Source organism: Panthera leo, chromosome B2, assembly GCF_018350215.1.
Source record: "Panthera leo isolate Ple1 chromosome B2, P.leo_Ple1_pat1.1, whole genome shotgun sequence".
NCBI classification, from domain to species: domain Eukaryota; kingdom Metazoa; phylum Chordata; class Mammalia; order Carnivora; family Felidae; genus Panthera; species Panthera leo.
In genome coordinates, this window is record NC_056683.1 from 134,116,941 (window position 1) to 134,134,712 (window position 17,772).

General features: G+C 37.9%; 1 protein-coding gene across 3 annotated transcripts in view; it reads right to left on the reverse strand.

The window, feature by feature from the left end:
- PPIL4 (peptidylprolyl isomerase like 4) overlaps window positions 1-17,772 on the reverse strand; it is a 37,976-nt gene that overhangs the window by 16,441 nt on the left and 3,763 nt on the right. The window contains exons 1-9 of one of the 3 annotated variants that reach the window (XM_042940052.1): window positions 17,634-17,751; window positions 11,955-12,022; window positions 11,806-11,870; window positions 11,429-11,546; window positions 10,587-10,729; window positions 9,995-10,091; window positions 9,138-9,254; window positions 3,525-3,649; window positions 1,054-1,120 (exon numbers count right to left, since the gene is read on the reverse strand). In XM_042940052.1, the coding sequence (XP_042795986.1) occupies window positions 1,054-1,120; window positions 3,525-3,649; window positions 9,138-9,254; window positions 9,995-10,091; window positions 10,587-10,729; window positions 11,429-11,546; window positions 11,806-11,870; window positions 11,955-12,022; window positions 17,634-17,703 (870 nt within the window). In that variant the 5' untranslated portion in view covers window positions 17,704-17,751. Of the gene's footprint in view, window positions 1-1,053; window positions 1,121-3,524; window positions 3,650-9,137; window positions 9,255-9,994; window positions 10,092-10,586; window positions 10,730-11,428; window positions 11,547-11,805; window positions 11,871-11,954; window positions 12,023-16,905; window positions 17,571-17,633; window positions 17,752-17,772 lie in introns of those variants that run through there. The other 2 variants (XM_042940054.1, XM_042940053.1) reach the window with 2 other exon arrangements.

The window sequence follows — 17,772 nt, forward strand, 5'->3', positions numbered from 1 at the left end:
CTGAAAAAGCCTGAAATCAGAAACAAAGCTATTCCCAATGGTGTGGATAATGGACTGTGGGCCTGAGATACCAAGGTCCTTGTTACATAAGGATTCTTCCCGTCAGCAACTTTGAAACCCCGTATTTCCATCTCGGACATCTGAACACTAGGAATGATGCATTTCAACCCAGCACTGATCAATTATCTCCTATATTCCTGGAAATGTATCCTTTGGTCTGCTCACAACTTACTAGAGGCAATTCAGAGAAGCAGACAAAAAAATAAAACCTAGTTACAATCATATTTATTTACCATGTATGTCAAGAATTAAATGGATCATAAACTCCATGAGGATACAAAGCTTTAGCCATCTTTGTATCTATATCATTTAGAACATCATCTGGTACATGGTAGGCAATCACTAGGGGCATAATTTTAATCAAGTCACATGACCACTATGTGTCTCCACTTACTTATTTGGAAAAGGAGGACAGTACCTATTCTCACAGAGTTGTAAGGATTAAATGCATATCAGGTAGTGTAACACCTGGCTTAAAGAAAGCTATTTGAATAACATAAGCTCTCATCATTATTATTATAGATCTAGAAGGTACCACCTAATCCAATATTCAGGTTTTATTTATAAGGAGGGTAATATCTAGAAATAAGAGTTCCAGATAAACTGTCAAATATCATATAATAGTGACAGAGCTCAGATTAACACCTAGAACTTTATACTCAGTCTAGTTCTCTATTATTCAATTACAGATCTATGTAAACAATGCTGAAAAATCATTTCTACAACATGAAAGACGTTACCTAAAACTTTAAAGTTTTAAAGATACACTAACTCAGACTGTACCTGAATCTAAACTAAAGGTACATATATTAACACCAACAGATGTTGTATTTATTTAAATAGAGCATATAATAAAATTATTTTTCTTGGGTGCCTAAAGGGCAAATTAATTTTCTAATCTCAGAGACTGGAAAAATTTTATAATTTTTCATACTTTAACACTATATAAGAGCAAAATAAATATAAACTTAATATATCTATATAATGACCTACCTTTTCAAATTCAATAAAAGCATAACAAAGGGATTCTCCTGTCTTCCAATCCCGGATAACTTCACAACTGAAAGAAAGTTTGGAAAAAAGTGACTTTAAAAAAAAAGCATTTACTCTTACTCTTCAAAAGTGAAGAACAAAATACGCCATTTATTAAAAGTCAAAGTTAAACTCATGGAACTATATTTCTCCCAGTTTCTTCAATAACAATTCAAAAAAAGTAGTTCACCAGTGTAGTAACTAAATTATCTAAATTCTACTCTAAATGCCCAATCTTGGCCTAAATTCCTAATGCACTGAAGAAAGAATAACAGTATTTACTTTACCATGCCAAAAGCAAACTAATGCTAAAAAAACTCTTTAAGTCTTTATTCACTTCTAGTCCAAATGTAAATGAATTAGAGTATACAATGATACTGCAGAATGTATACTGTAGTATACAATGTTACTGTATGTAAATTCATACACATGTACATGTTTAATAAGTTTATACTTTGTAGGGTTTTATTTTTTTATTTTCTTGAGAAAGAGAGGGAGCGCGCGTGTGTGCAAGGGAGGGCAAAGGAAGACAGAGAATCCCAGGTGGGCTCCATGCTCAGCACGGAGCCCAACGGGCTTGATCTCATGACTATGAGATCATGACCTGAGCTGAAATCAAGATTCAGACGCTTAACTGACTGAGCCACCCAGGTGTGCCCTTGAATTTTAATACAAACCAAGCTCAAATTAAACTTCATAACTATAGCTATTAAATAGAACTAATCCATCTTAACAATCAAGTAAAAGGGCCAATAAGAGGAGTTGAAATCACCTGGCTTGCCCATTTACTCACATACCATAAGTCTCATTTTAAAAACATGAAATGAAATGAATAGGGAAATAAAACATTGTGAGACAAAGGAAAAGTAATCACATTATACCATATGGATCAACTGTTATGACATTTACATATATTAAAATGTAAATATGGAATAATGATCTAACCAAAACTATGACACAATCAAAGGTAGGTGGTATGAATGAAGATGGAGAGGATAGGAAGAGACGTAAATCCTCATACGCCTCAGCAGGAAGTCAGTATATAATATCTAAAACTCAAAAATAAAAATGGGGCGCCTGGGTGGCGCAGTCGGTTAAGCGTCCGACTTCAGCCAGGTCACAATCTCGCGGTCCGTGAGTTCGAGCCCCGCGTCGGGCTCTGGGCTGATGGCTCGGAGCCTGGAGCCTGCTTCCGATTCTGTGTCTCCCTGTCTCTCTGCCCCTCCCCCGTTCATGCTCTGTCTCTCTCTGTCCCAAAAATAAATAAAAAAACGTTGAAAAAAAAAAATTAAAAAAAAAAAAAGTAGCAATATAGGAGTATTTTTTGTAAATATGATATACCATAAGTACGTGGAGGAATAAAGTTGAGTAGCCATTTATGGAAAGATTTTTCTTTCAACAGGAAGAATAAAGAATGATTTCATAGGCAAAAACAAAAAAACAAATAAAAAGCCCCAAAACATAACCTAAAAGGAAATTCTAAACATAAAATAATACTTTTTAATCAATTACAGTTGACCCTTGAACAACATGGTGGTTAGGGGTCCCAGCCCCCTCCCCTGCAGTAAAAAATAAGCATATAATTTTTGACTCCCCCAGAACTTAACTACTAATAACACAGTCAATTAATACATATTATGTATGTTACATGTATTATATACTGTATTCTTATAATAATGTAAGCTACAGAGAAGAAAATGTTAAGAATAATAAGGAAGAGAATATACATTTATAGTACTATACTGTGTTTATCAAAAGAAATCTGTGTCTAAGTGGCCCCATGCAGTTCAAACCTGCAGTTGACCATGCAGGTCAACTGTATAATTGACCTTCCTCAAGAATATTTCCCTTTCTCACAGAAATACTAGCTTCATAGACTTTTACATTAACAATGCAGGGGAAGAAAGCATTATTAGCAAAAGAAAAACATTTGGGAAAATTTAGATTCAAATTTATTTTGACATAGGGGTGCGTGGCTGGCTCAGTCAGTAAAGCGTGAGACTCCTGCCCTCAGGGTTGTGAGTTCAACACCCATGGTGGGTGTGGAGACCACTCAAAAAAGAAAAAAATTAATTTTGACATAGATTGCTGGTAATTCTAGGGAGAACTTATATAAGCATTTTAAATATTAAAGATTACTGAGAATACTACAGAACTACTTAAACTGTTCCATTCGCTTCCTGTCTTAGACTGAAAATGTCTGTTGGAAGTGGGAGAATCATTCAATGATATATGTGTGTGTGTATTTGTGTGTGTATATTTCTATATATACACATACACATATAAATACATCTTTTTCTCCCCTGCTATGCAAAAGAGTCATCTGGAAAATTCACCAGTACAAAATTCTAGAGTTCACAGATTCATCCAAAAATGTCATTAGAAAACCACCAATACCTAGTTTTTCTAAAATCACTAATTCTAAAGATTACCTTCTTATTGGCCCAAATCTTGAGAATATTATCTCCAGATCTTCATCTGTGGTCACTGGATTCAATTTACACACAAACAGCACATTTTCTGGAGGTTTAATATCTGCATCAGGTAGGTCTCCCACCTAAATTGTAAGTAAACAAAAATATAAATCAATTCCTTTGTTGTTTCTATTCTAACTACCCTACGTATGCCCAAAATGCTGATTTCCCTAAACAACTGAATTTACATTTGAAATTACAGGCTCAGGGGCACCTGTGTGGCTCATGAGATTGAGCCCCGCTTTGGGCTCTGTTCTGACAGCACAGAGCCTGCTTAGAATTCTCTTTCTCCCTTTCTCTCTGCCCCTTCCCCACTTGTGTGCTCTCTCTTTCTCAAAATAAATAAACTTAAAAAACGAAAAAAAAAAAAAAAGAAAAAGAAAGAAAGAAACTACAGGCTCAGGAAAAGAAATCTAAATAAGACTGCAAAATCTGAAACCATACTGTATTAATAGCTAATACTTGTCTGACTCTGACTTTCTGTGAATACCATGCTTCGCACTTCACACACACTACTGCCAATTCTTAAAACAACTGTGTGGGGGCGCCTGGGTGGCTCAGTCGGTTGAGCGGCCGACTTCAACCAGGTCACGATCTCGCGGTCCGTGAGTTCGAGCCCCGCGTCAGGCTCTGGGCTGATGGCTCGGAGCCTGGAGCCTGTTTCCGATTCTGTGTCTCCCTCTCTCTCTGCCCCTCCCCCGTTCATGCTCTGTCTCTCTCTGTCCCAAAAATAAATAAAAAACGTTGAAAAAAAAATTAAAAAAAAAAAAAATGAGTAAAATAAAATTCAAGAATGTTAAATAATTAACTGAAGGCCACCCAGTAATAAGCAACAGAGTTGGGATTTGAGCCCAGATCTATCTGGCTTCAAAGTCCCAATTTTATCTCCTGTTTTTCTTTTTTCAAGTACTTCATATATTTAAAAAAAAAAAAAAAATTATACAAAGTATATCTAAGGAATGGAGCATGAAAATAAAAAACACCCACGATGCCAACTAGCTTAAGAACTAAAATGTCCCTTTGGTGGCTCAGTCGGTTGGGAGTTTGACTCTTCATTTCGGCTCAGATCATGATCTCGCAGTTCATGGGATTGAGCTCTATGTTGGGCTCTGAACTGGTAGCCTGGAGCCTACCTGGGATTCTCTCTCTCCTTCTCTCTCTCCCTGACTCTGCCCTTCCCCTGCTTGTATTCTCTCTCTCTCAAAATAAACATTAAAAAAAAAAAAAAAGAACTAAAATGTCCCCTGATCCCATTACTTTGTCTCACCAGAGTAACAAATATCCTGCTTTTTGGTTTTCCTTTTTGGCCATTCTCCTGTATCTTCAGAGTTTTCCCAAATAAATATGCATCCCCAAGCAATATAATTTAGTTTTGCTTGTTTTTAAACCTTTGAAAAACATGATCATACTGACACTAGCTTTCTGCATCAGTAATGCTCCATTCTTTCTGCGTTGCTGTTTGATGTGAACAGCAATAATTCAGGGCGAGTGTTTCTTGTTTTTTACTCTCACCCTCACTATCATCTTCTACTTCAACCAAAATGAACTCGACTTCACAACCAACTACTGCACTGAGTACGGTATCCCAGTTCTACTAAAGGACCAATGAGGGCAACTGTGGGAGAATACATGATGGAAATGGTTTCATTGTGGCAACACTGTATTTGCCATGGGCCTTTAGGTGGGCAAACAATACTTCTTTATACATAAATCTGAAAACTCTCAGTAATGATTTCTGATAACACTATCACGTGAAGTATCTCCTCTTGGATAAACACACTTTAAAAAAATTTTTTTTTTTTTTTTTTAAATCAGAAACAGTAATAAGCAACAGAGCCAGTTAGATCTGCTCAGTGCTTCTGAAGCCTAACAAAAGACAACAATCTGGAGCACCTGGCTGGCTCAGTTGATAGAACATGCTTGACCTCAGGGTTGTGAGTTCAAGCCCCACACTGGGCATAGAGCTTACTTAAAAAAAAAAAAAAAAAAAAAAAAAAGAAGATGAAACCTGTTAATAGTGAGAATCAAAACAACACACAACCACATATTAGAATGGCTAAAATCCAAAACACTGACAATACCAAATGCTGACAAGGATGTAGAGCAATAGGAACTCTCCATCATTACTGGTGGGAATGCAAAATGGACAGCTAGTTGGGAGGACCGTTTGGCAGTTTTTTAGAGATAAACATAATCTTACCATAAATTCCAGTAATTGCATCTTTAGGTATTTGCCCAAATGAGTTAAAAATTTCTGTCCACACAAAAATCTGTACACAAACGTTTACAGCAGATTTGTTCATACTTGCCAAAACTTGGAAGCAATCAAGACACTTTTTTTGAGAGAGAGTACACACATGCACGAACTGGGAGAGAGAGAATCCTAAGCAGGCTCCATGCCCGGCACAGAGCCCGGCGCTTGATCTCACAGCCTTTTGATCATGACCTGAGCCGAAATCAAGAGTTGTACACTTAACCGACTGAGCCACCCAGCTGCCCCAAGACATTTTTTAATAGGTGAATGTTTAAACAAACTGTGGTACATTCCATACAATGGAATGTTATTTCGTGATCAAAAGAAATGAGCTATCAAGCCACAAAAATACACGGAGGAATCTTAAGTGCAAATGGCTAAGTGAAAGAAGGCAATCTTAAAAGGATACATACTATGTGATTCCAACTATATGACATTCGGGAAAACGCAACTATGCAGACAGTAAAAAAAGACCAGTGGCTGCCAGGGGAGGGGGGCAGGGAGAGATGAATATGTGAGCACAGAGGATTTTTAGGGCAGTGCAACTATTATGTATGATACTGTAATGACCGATACATGTTGTTACACATTTCTCAAAACTCACAAGATGTACAACACAGAGTGAAACCTAATGTAAATTATGGACTTTAGTTAATAATATTTATCAAATATTGACTCACCAAGTGTAACATATCTACCACACTAATGCAAGATGTTAATAATAAGAGAAACTGTTGGGGAGAGGGATGAGTGTGCACAGAGAATTCTCTGTTACTCTCTATTCAATCTTTCTATAAACCTAAATCAGCCCTAAAAAATAAAATCTACTTAGGGGTACCTGGCTGGCTCAGTCGGTAGAGCATGCGACTCTTGATCTTGGGGTTGTGATCTTACCAAGCACCATGCTCGGTGTAAATATTACTTAAAAAAGTAAAATCTTTGGGGCACCTGGGTGGCTCAGTCGGTTGAGCATCTGACTTCGGCTGAGGTCATGATCTCATGGTTCATGGGTTCAAGCCCCGCGTCAGGCTCTATACTGACAGCTCAGAGTCTGGAGCCTGCTTCGGATTCTGTCTCCCTCTCTCTCTGCCCCTCCCCTGCTCACAATCTGTCTGTCTCAAAAATAAATAAACATTTTTAAAAAAGTAAAATCTTAAAAAAATATATAAACTCCAAATTTATTAAAGTCAAAGCAAAAAAAAGAATCCATGAGTCCTTAGTAAAAATGCACATATAAATAAAAAGATAAAAAAGAAGGGCCATTCCTTACAGTAGAAGGCAGACTGACAAGTGTAGAAGTAGTGGGAATTAGAAAATCACCACTCTACATTCATCAAAGTAAAGGCTGGTTGAGACAAGAATCATGAACAGCTGAGAAATCCACAGGGACAGTTTGATAAGGGACAAGATATTTGAAAGGTCTCAAATGCTACAGATTGTTTACTAGCTGCAAGGGAAAAACCAAGTATGCAATGGAGACACCAGGCAGAGGATTACCTCGATCAAGTAATCAAAATGAACACTTTCCAATGAAGGGCAGATGGATATTGCGGACCTGTTACTGCAAATGTAACATCTGAGAAGGTCACTTATGTAGTATTCTGTCTGTGCACATAATCTGAATCTAATCACAAGGCAACTGTTGAATATTCTATGAAACAGATGGCTTGTATTCCTCAAAAATGGTAACAGCATGAAAAATAGACAGGTTAAGGAATTCTTTCAAAGGTTAGAAGAAACATGATAACTAAATGCAACAGATGATCAGTTAAGAGCTGGATTCTAGACTTTATGGGGAAAGTTATAAAGATATTACTGAAATAACTGACAAAATTGAAACATGGGTAAAATTTTTATCAATTTTAAATTTCCGGATTTTGATAACTGTACTGTGAATATGCATAATAATATTGTTGCTCTGAGGAAATGCACACTGATATAAGAGGTAAAAAGGAATGATGTTTAGGACTCATTTTCGAATGGTCCAGAAAAAATAATATGTGTATATACATGTATAATTGGAGAGAGGAGGACGGGAGAGAGAAAGGGAGAATGAATAATCAAGCAGATGTGGCAAAAATGTTAAAAATTGGTGAATCTGAGTAAAAGGTATAGAGAAGTTCTCTGTACTACTTTTTTAACTTTCTCATAAATTTGAAATTATCTGAAAAATAAAAGGTTTTGTTATGCTAACCCAACATCTTCCTGGCATAAATTGCCTGTACTTTTGCTTTTGAAATTCTGATGCTAATATAATGTTCTTTCACTTATAAGTCACATATTCTTCCTGCCCAGTTGCTCAAAAGATTTTTCTTTTAAGTGCAGTAATTTTCTTAGAACTTGTTATTCTGTTTGTTGTTCTGGGTCAATAGTTCCAGATACACAGTGTGCTCATTAAAAAGTGTATTTTCAAATTTTTTTTAATGCAGTAAAGTTTTCTTGAATTGTAACCTTTAATATTTGTTCCTTCAGCTTGAGATGAGAACAATGAATTTTGAAACAGGGCAAGAATCTGCAAGCTCTACTATGTAAAACAATGATAATAATAAAAACTGAATTATTCATTCAAATATTTATTGATGATCTACTGTGTGATAGGTATGCCTATTCCACAAAAAATTAACAAATGGAAAAAATGTCTGGTAGGTCAATTAATCACTATTGAGGAACTGTTCCCCAAAGGACTTCATACTGTTAATAATACAAAGCAGTATGTTTTAGGGTACTCAATTTCTACACAGGTTCCTTCCTCCTATAACTACTTAACCTCAATACTTGAGTTGTATAAAGAATTATTAATATACATAAAATTCAGTGCAATAAACACTCTTTAAAAATGAGATAAATAGGGGTACATGGGTGGCTCAGTTGGTTAAGCCATCCAGCTCTTGGTTTCGGCTCAGGTCATGATCCCAAGGTCATGGGATTAAGCCCCATACTGGGCTCTGTGCTGAGCCTGGAGCTGCTTGGGATTCTCCCTCTTTCTCCCTCTCCCTTTGCCCGTCTCCCCAGCTCACACACACGCACACTCTCTCTAAAATAAAATAAATGAATGAGATGAATATAAATAATTGAAATTCAACCCATATTTGAAGTTGTATATCCACTGCCTATTTTTGAAAAAGGCACTTAGCACTATATTGATAATGGAACCAAAATTTGTTTACCTTTCATGTGTCCTATAAAATTTAATCCAGAAAAAATTCAAAGCTAAGTTTTTAATATTTTGATTATCAAAGAGCCAAAAATAAATTTACAATGAGTTACATATTAAATAAATTTCAGAACAACTATATGACCAAAGATAATCATCTTACCATTTCTAACAGAATAGCTTGAGTTTTGGCCTCTTTTTCTGCCTTTATTTCTTCTACTTCTTCAGCTGATCTTCCTTTAAAATCATCAATTTCTTCATCTGCTCCTATTCGACCACTCTGTAAGGCAGAAGCCACTTAAAAATATACTGAAAGAATTGAAAAATCTGAGAAACATGGGAGACATGGCACTTTATCCTTAGTTCCATCAAATATGTTAGAACAGAAACTCAAACAAACTTACAAGCCTCAGAAAATTATTTTAAATTAATTTGATAATATCGGCCAGACTAAGCTTCTAATTTATTGTTAAATCAAGATAAACATTTTTAAAGAAACTATCTAGTATCCAACTCAGTGCTGAATGCAGAAGATAAATGATCTTAAAAGTTAAGCACCAAATCCCAACTATAAAAATCAATTCAGCTTTGACAAAGCTTCATAAACAGAAACTTATACCTTAAAATGTAAGAGGAAAAAGTCTGCATTATGCCACAAAAATATCGAGGTTCTAGTATAGCTCCAGAGTGTCCCCAGTTGAAAAGCTCCCTTACAAGATGATGTTTAATTTAGCCTTAAAGCTATACTCCTACACAGAGTTAGGAGATAAGAAAAACATTTTCACAAGGTATTAACATAAACTTCTAGAGCTAAGGCTCTACTGGTGGAACAGAAATTGAAGAAAGAAAATCAGGGAAATGAAAAGAAATTAGGGAAAGGAAAAAATAATTCTAAACTTGTCCTAGTACAACTGATCAAGCAAGACATTCTGAAGAAATAAGTTTTAACGGACTAAAAAGCAAAATCTATGCAAAGCATTAGTATGCACATACATTCAATCACAAGAAGGCTCCACTTACATCGAGCTGTTCCCTTGTAGGTTCTGGTGATCGATCAGGGATTAATAAATCTGGAGGGTCATCAAATGGATCATCTAAAATCACTGTGTGATTTATCCTTACAAAATAAATCCAAGTCAAAAGGTTACATTTACATTATTTCAGAACCCCTGTTTTACTTTTTATAAAGGTTATAACAAATGTCTTAAGTATCTCTAATGACAAAGAACCATAGGCACTTAAATTTTAATGCACAAGGATATATTACTAGAGTACCATTTATCTTAGATTTACTACTCTGCATTGCTCTAAAATAAAATGTCTAATATTAACATAAATGTCTAAATCTTAGTAGTTTTGCCATTATTACTCAATATGCATTTTTTAAAAACTAAATTAAAGGATTAATAATTCTTCCCAACATAAGCAACTATAATTAATTAGTACAAGTATAAAAATACAAAAAAATCTCGTTTGCTTTATGGAGTTTTATAGTCTTGTATTAATACACATTTTGGAATTATCCAAAAACCAGTCCTGCACTTGATATCTCCACTATGTGTCAAACACTACAGTATTAAAACATTCTAGTACATTGAGACACCAAACACACCTGATATCCTGATATGGTACAAAGTCCTTGTCAACAAAGGTCTCATTAATTTTCTTAATTATGTCCATGCCTTCTGTCACCTCACCAAACACCGTATGAACACCATCAAGGTAATCTAGATTATCTCCTGTAGTAATAAGAAACTGCATAGAAAGACACAGCAAAATATAAAAATAGATCTATAATTCTAACTGAAATCAATGACAGACTGATTGAAAAAATACACAAAAGTAATACTTCACGTTAACTGTGTGGATTCTTACCCACTTGTTACTTTTAAAAAGTATTCCCTGATTGTTTAGAATACTTGGGCAAACCAAAGCTCAGTTTCTTCACATGTGAACTGTGAGGAAAAAAACCCATCTACCCCAAAATGGGTGGTTGTAAGGATTAAACGAGACAATGAATGAAAGGTTCTCAATATGATCTGTTTTGAAGTACAGACCACAGTGTCAACAGTGATGATCCATGGATAGTGGGATTGTAGATGCTATTTTCTCCCATGTACTGTGTTGTGTTTTCTGATCTCCTCATAATGGACATACCTTACATTTAAAAGGACAAAATAACTTTTTTTAAACATTTTATTTTTAAGTCATCTCTACACCCAACATGAAGCTCAAACTCACAACCCCGACATTAAGAGTCGCACACTCTACCTACTGAGCCAGTCAGGCACCCCCCCAAATTTTTTTATATAGAAAAAAATATAGTGTAATATTTTTCTTCTAACAACTATCTTTGCAATTCTCTTCTTATTGGGTAGTTTGAAAAGATAACTCTGTGGCTCTTTCTAGTCCTTCATTTTAAAACAAAATTCATCTTCTCACTCATTTCCTCACCTGAGATCCATGTTGATCACTGCCATTGTTCACCATGGACACAGTGCCTTTCTTCTTGTGCTTAATTCTTGGTACTTTTTCAGCTTCGAAAAAGCTTGCTTGATCACCATACAGTTGACTGAAAAAATACATAATAAAGCTTTAAAATATAAGTACCCTCAATATGAAATACAGAAGTTCTAGTACCAAACAGAACTGCCATTTCTTTGTAGAAATACCATTATGATTCAACATACTCTTTTTTGCTATAGACATTTAGGGAACTTAAGGGAAAAATCTATTTTTGAACGATATTTTAAAAAGCTGATTGAAATATGCTAGTTAACACTGTTAAGAGGCAATTCTATTTTTTCTCATTTAAAAACAAAAGAACTCACCCAAAAACAGACTCTCCTCCACGGCCAGTCCCTGTAGGATCACCAGTTTGTATAATAAAATCCCTCTATAATAAATAGGATACATTATTAAATCACAGAGTTTGCTAAGTGGTTCCAATAATAGACATGACTAATATCTACCAACTTACCTGTACATTGTGAATAAGACAATAATTGTAATATTTTATTTTGCACAACTTCAGGAAATTCAAGCAGGCTGAAAGAAAGTAAATATTAAACTTATCACAGTAGTTCACAAATACATTTTTAAGCAAGTATATGCACAGTTGGTATAATTTAATTTCTAAATTACCACATAAACACTTCCCCCCAATGCTCAAATGTCCAAAGTCATAAAAAAGGAAGTAAGTCTAGGAAAAAAACAATATATTTTAAATCATCTTTGTATTCTCTTTTTTTTTTTTAGGACTTCTTGATCATCCGAGCTAATGCAGGAAACTAACATTTGGGATAAGCAATCATTTATTAATGGATTAGTTTTGCAAGAGAAAAAAAAGAACAAAGAGTATACTACAATACAGTATAATTATATAACACAATATACTATAATACAGTAATATATTATATAATATAGTATATACTGTATATATATGTACGTGTAGTACATATATAGTATACTCTTAGACGTATACTATATGAATCCAGCAGAGTACCTGTAAATGGATATAAATTATATAAATTAGAGAAAATCAAATATCTGAGACCAATTTTTTTTAGAGATTTTATTTTAAGTAATCTCTATACCCAACATGGGGCTCGAACTCACAACCCCAAGCCCAAGTGAGCCAGCAAAGCACCTGAGACCAATTTTTTTACGATGATTAAATAGCCCTTCACAAAAATCCATACGCTGATCATATACCAGGTTTCTCATATAAATTCACTCACTTATTCAATAAACATTTACTGAGTACGTTTTAGGTGCCTGGCACCACTGTCACAAATGCCATTAAACCATAGTCCCTGTCCTCGACAAGTTCACAGTCTAATTGTGGAGAGATACACTAACAAGTTCTCGGAACATTAAGCCAGAAACCAGACAGAAAGACCTATGAGGCTGTCTAGAGAGCTTATACCCAAACCAAATTAGTTACAATACTGGATATACCCGATAATACCATTTGTGCCACTTAAATAGCAAAATAGTAAAAAGTGAGTTTAAAAAAGCCGCAAGAGTTCAAAAGAAAGATTGTTTCTGGCCAGGAAAATTAGAAGACCTCATGGAGGTTTAAGGTGGGCATTAAAAGAACTAGACAAGCAAAAAGCAGATCGAGTAAGCATTTCAAGCTGAGAAGACATTATGAATAAGTCTAGAAGTGCAAATTTAAATGCTTTCTGAAGGGTCCGAAAGACCAGTTTACGTTCTGTAACACCCTGGTAATACTAGAGTAAGAGAGGGTAGAGAGACTGAAGGGGTAGGACGGGGCTAATCTATTGGAAGGTCTTGAATACCAGGCTCTTGATAGTTTTTCTGGAAAAAAACAGATTTCTGGATGACTGTTAAATACAATGCTACATAGTGCATATGGTACGAATGTGCAACAAAGATACCACTCTGGTAGGGGATACTGAAAATGGGAGAGGTTGTGCATATGCGAGCATAGGGGGTATATGGGAAATCTCTCTAAATACCTTTCCCTCAATTTTACTATGAACCTTAAATTGTTCTTAAAATATAAAGTCGTTTAAAATAGGCAAGGGGGGTGGTGAACACAGAATAATGTACAGAGAAGTGGAATCACTATACTGCACCTAAAGTAATGTAACGCTACGTGTCAACTAAACTCAAATTTAAAAAAAAAAATTTTTTTTTAAGGCAAGGGGGAGAATCTATAGATTAAAAGATATTTAAGAAAGGGGTGTGCCTGGCTGGCTCAGTCGGTAGATTATGGGGCTCGATCTCAGGGTGGTGAGTTCAAGCCCCATGTTGGGTGTAAAGATTACTTAAAAATAAAATCTTTAGGGGGGCCTGGGTGCCTCAGTCACTTAAGCGTCTGACTTTGGCTCAGGTCATGATCTCGTGGTTCATGAGTTCGAGACTGCGTTGGGCTCTGTACAGACAGCTCAAAGCCTGGAGCCGGCTTCAGATTCTGTGTCTCCCTCTCTCTCTGCCCGTCCCCCACTTGCTCTCTCTCTCTCTCGAAAATAAACATAAAAAATAATTAAAAATAAATAAAAATAAAATCTTTAAAAAATATTTTTTAAAACAAGGTATTTAAGAAATCAACCAATATAATAATGGACCTTGTATGGATCTGCATTTAAATTAGCAAATATTTTTTAAAAATTTTTTTAAATGTTTGGGGCACCTGGGTGGCTCAGTCGGTTGGCCGTCAGACTTCAGCTCAGGTCATGATCTCATGGTTCATGGGTTCGAGCCCCATGTTGGGCTCTGTGCTGACAACTCAGAGCCTGAAGCCTGTTTCATATTCCGTCTCCTTTTCTCTATGCCCCTCCCCCGCTCGCGCTCTGCCTCTCTCTCTCAAAAATAGACAAACATCAAAAATTTTTTTACTTTTTATTGATATTTGAGAGACACAGAAGGAGACAGAGAGAGAGCGAGCACTTGCGCACGCACTTGAGCAGGGGGAAGGGCAGAGAGATGGAGACAGAATCGGAAGCCAGCTGCAGACAATGAGCTGGGAGCTGTCAGCACAGAACCTGATGGGGGCTCGAACCCACAAGCAGTGAGATCACGACCTGAGCCAAAGTCGGACACTTAACCGACTGAGCCACCCAGATGCCCCCAAATTACCAAATATTTTTAAAACATTTATGAGACAATAATAAAATATGAATGAAATTAAAATATTACTGCTAATTTTTTAAGATATGATAATGATTTGGGGTTATGGGTTTTTTTTAATAATTTTTTAGAAATTCAAAATGAGGGGTGCCTGGGTGGCTCAGTCAGTTAAACGCCTGACTTCAGTTCAGGTCATGATCTCGCTGGTCCCCGAGTTGAGCCCCACGTCCAGCTCTGTGCTGACCACTTGGAGCCTGTTTCAGATTCTGTGTCCCTCTCTCTCTCTGCCCCTCCCCCGTTCACGCTCGGTTTCTCTCTGTCAAAAATAAACATTAAAATTTTTTTTTAAATACAAAATGAAGTAATTACAGATAAAATAAACCCCATGTAATAGACTTATTACAAAAAATCCAGTATAAATGAAACAATACTGGTTATGTGTTGACAGCTCTTCATTATAGCCGGTCATTGGCGCATGAAGGTTCATTTACGTGACTCTTTCTACTTCTGTATAGGTTTCAAGTTTTCTATACTAAAAAGTAAAAAAATGAAAGAAATAGCAGAAAGGGAGAGAGGGAGGGAGGAAGGAAAATAAGCCTGGATATGTTTACTATAAGTTGATAAGCAGTTACACACGTTAAGTAAGTATCCAATCACATGCTTGCAAATATATACAAATGGGGTGGGCTTAGTTTTTAGCGTTCCAAACTGCAGTTGCAGAAATGCTACTTGTCTATTCTGCCTGCGTTCACTAGGCGGGCAAACCCTACTCCCTCTTGAATTCCTCACAACCCTGGGAAAAGAGGCCCCAGCCAGGTGCCCCACACGAAGTAACCAACTCAAAGAAAAGCAAACCAAGAGATGAAAAATACAATTCCCTATAACATCATTTGAACCCCTGGATCCCACCATCCTTAAAGCCAAGTTTACCCCAGTAGCAGGAGGCAATCAATTATTTTCTTTGTTTAAGCCAATGTAATTTGAGTTTCTATCATCTGCACAGAGAATCCTAACTAACAAACACACACATATATACATTAGTCACTATAATGAGCCTTTAGTGTGTGCAAAGTGGCAGGCGTTGCACTAGGTGCTTAGGATAGAAAGACAAGGAAGGCACTACAGTCCCTCCTCTCCTGGAATTTACCTTCTTGAGGAGACAAGAACTGCAAACAATTACAGGATTAACAGGCAAACGATGTAACAGAATGTGTTACATGCTTTTTAAAAAGATCTTAGAGCAGAAGAAACAGATCTAACTCTGCTCAGGGACAAGGGAGAGCCTCACAGAAGAAATCATGCTTGATCCAAGGTGTGAATAATAAGCAGGAAGTCGGCCAACAGGACAACAGTAGAGAGAACTGTGGGGTAGAGGCAACAGTATGAGAAAGGCCGGGAAGTATGACTGAGCATGTAGTGTTGTGGGGTGGGAGTGGGGGGTGTACAACTGAGTGTAGGATACTGGGACAGCAGGAAAGCAATTACTGCAGGTGGTACTGTGGCTTGTTTCATCTTTTTAAAAAAATTTTTTTTGAATGTTTATTTATTTTTGAGAGCCAGAGAGAGAGACAGAGCATGAGCAGGAGAGGAGCAGAGAGAGAGAGGGAGACACAGAATCCAAAGCAGGCTCCAGGCTCCGAGCTGTCAGCACAGAGCCCAACGGCGGGGCTCGAACCCACCAGCCGTGAGATCATGACCCGAGCCGAAGTCGGACGCTCAACCGACTGAGCCACCCAGGCGCCCCTCGTTTCATCCTTTTTTTTTTTTTTTTTAATTTTTTTTTTTAACCTTTATTTACTTTTTTGGCACAGACAACGGACGGGAGAGAGTCAGACAGAGCGGCAGGCACGGAATCCGAAACAGGCTCCGATCAATGGGCACAGAGCCTGACGTGGGGCTCGAACTCGCAGACCGCGAGACTTCGACCTGAGATGCAGTCAGACGCTTAACCAACTGAGCCACCCAGGCGCCCCTCGTTTCATCCTTTTGATGGACTCTGCGTTCCAAGGGGACAGGATGCTAATTGTAACTTATCTCTGTGGCCTCCAGCTTCTCCCTGATCTGAAACATCCTCCATTGTTGCCCCTTATCTTCCTAAAACAAGTCGGCCATGCCTCAATCCTGCTTTTAAAACCTTCCAGGACCCTCATCAGTCGTCAGTAGAGCACACAAGACTATTCACATCTGACCTAACCAATATAACCTATACGACCAGACACGCAGTCTGCCATTCCGTGTCACATATCATTCCTTCAAGCCCTGCCAAACTACTTGCTGTTTCCAGAAAGTTCTAAGCAAACTTAAAAAAAAAAAACACACACACACACACACACCCTCACTCCCACTCATCTTTCAAAGAGCTAGTTCAAGTGTTCTACTTTCTTTGCTGGCTTCACTTCTCCCCGCCCCCAGCCAGGAAGAATCACTCCTCCCTCCGGTTTCCATGGCAATTTACACATTCTTCAACCACAACACTTACAATGGGTTTGTAAGACTTAACAACACTTAAAGGGGCTCCCACGCCTATTTCTCTCGGTGGAAAGTTAGACCCTTAAGGACAAGACGCCTATCCCAGAGCCTGGCAGTCTACACAGCAGGCGATCAATGAGCGTTTGCTACGGCTCCGTGCACACCTCCGGACAGCCCTTCCTCCACCCACGCTGGATGCCCACACTCACTGCTCCAAACACATCCTTCGTACTTCCATCAGGACTCCCTGGTTACACCCCAAGGAATACTGGTTGTGTTCCTCTCACGAGTAAAGCGCAGTACAGCCACAAAACCTACAGGCTTGGTTATATGCAGCCTGCACGCGCACACACGCGCACACACAGGCATTTAATGCCACAAGCACCCGCCACCCGATTGGCCGGCACCAGATTCGAGACAGAGGCCGCTCCTCACAAAAACTTTTCCAACCACGGCCCGCTAGTGAAACAGCCCAGTCGTGGGCGCCAGGAGCCCAGAAGCCCGAACCCGGTCAAGGGGGCCGGGCAGCGAAGGGACAGTGGGGAAAGGAGAGCGCGGCCCCGGCGAAACGCGAGCGGGGCCCGGGCCTCACCGCGCGGCCGCTCCTCGGTGTACAGATCGATGACGACGTCGCCCAGAGTGGTCTCCAGCAGAACCGCCATGGCGCCCGCTGCTCCTCCGCAACAAGCCGCGGGTGTGACAGGCGCAGCCCGTCGTGGTCTACGCCACGC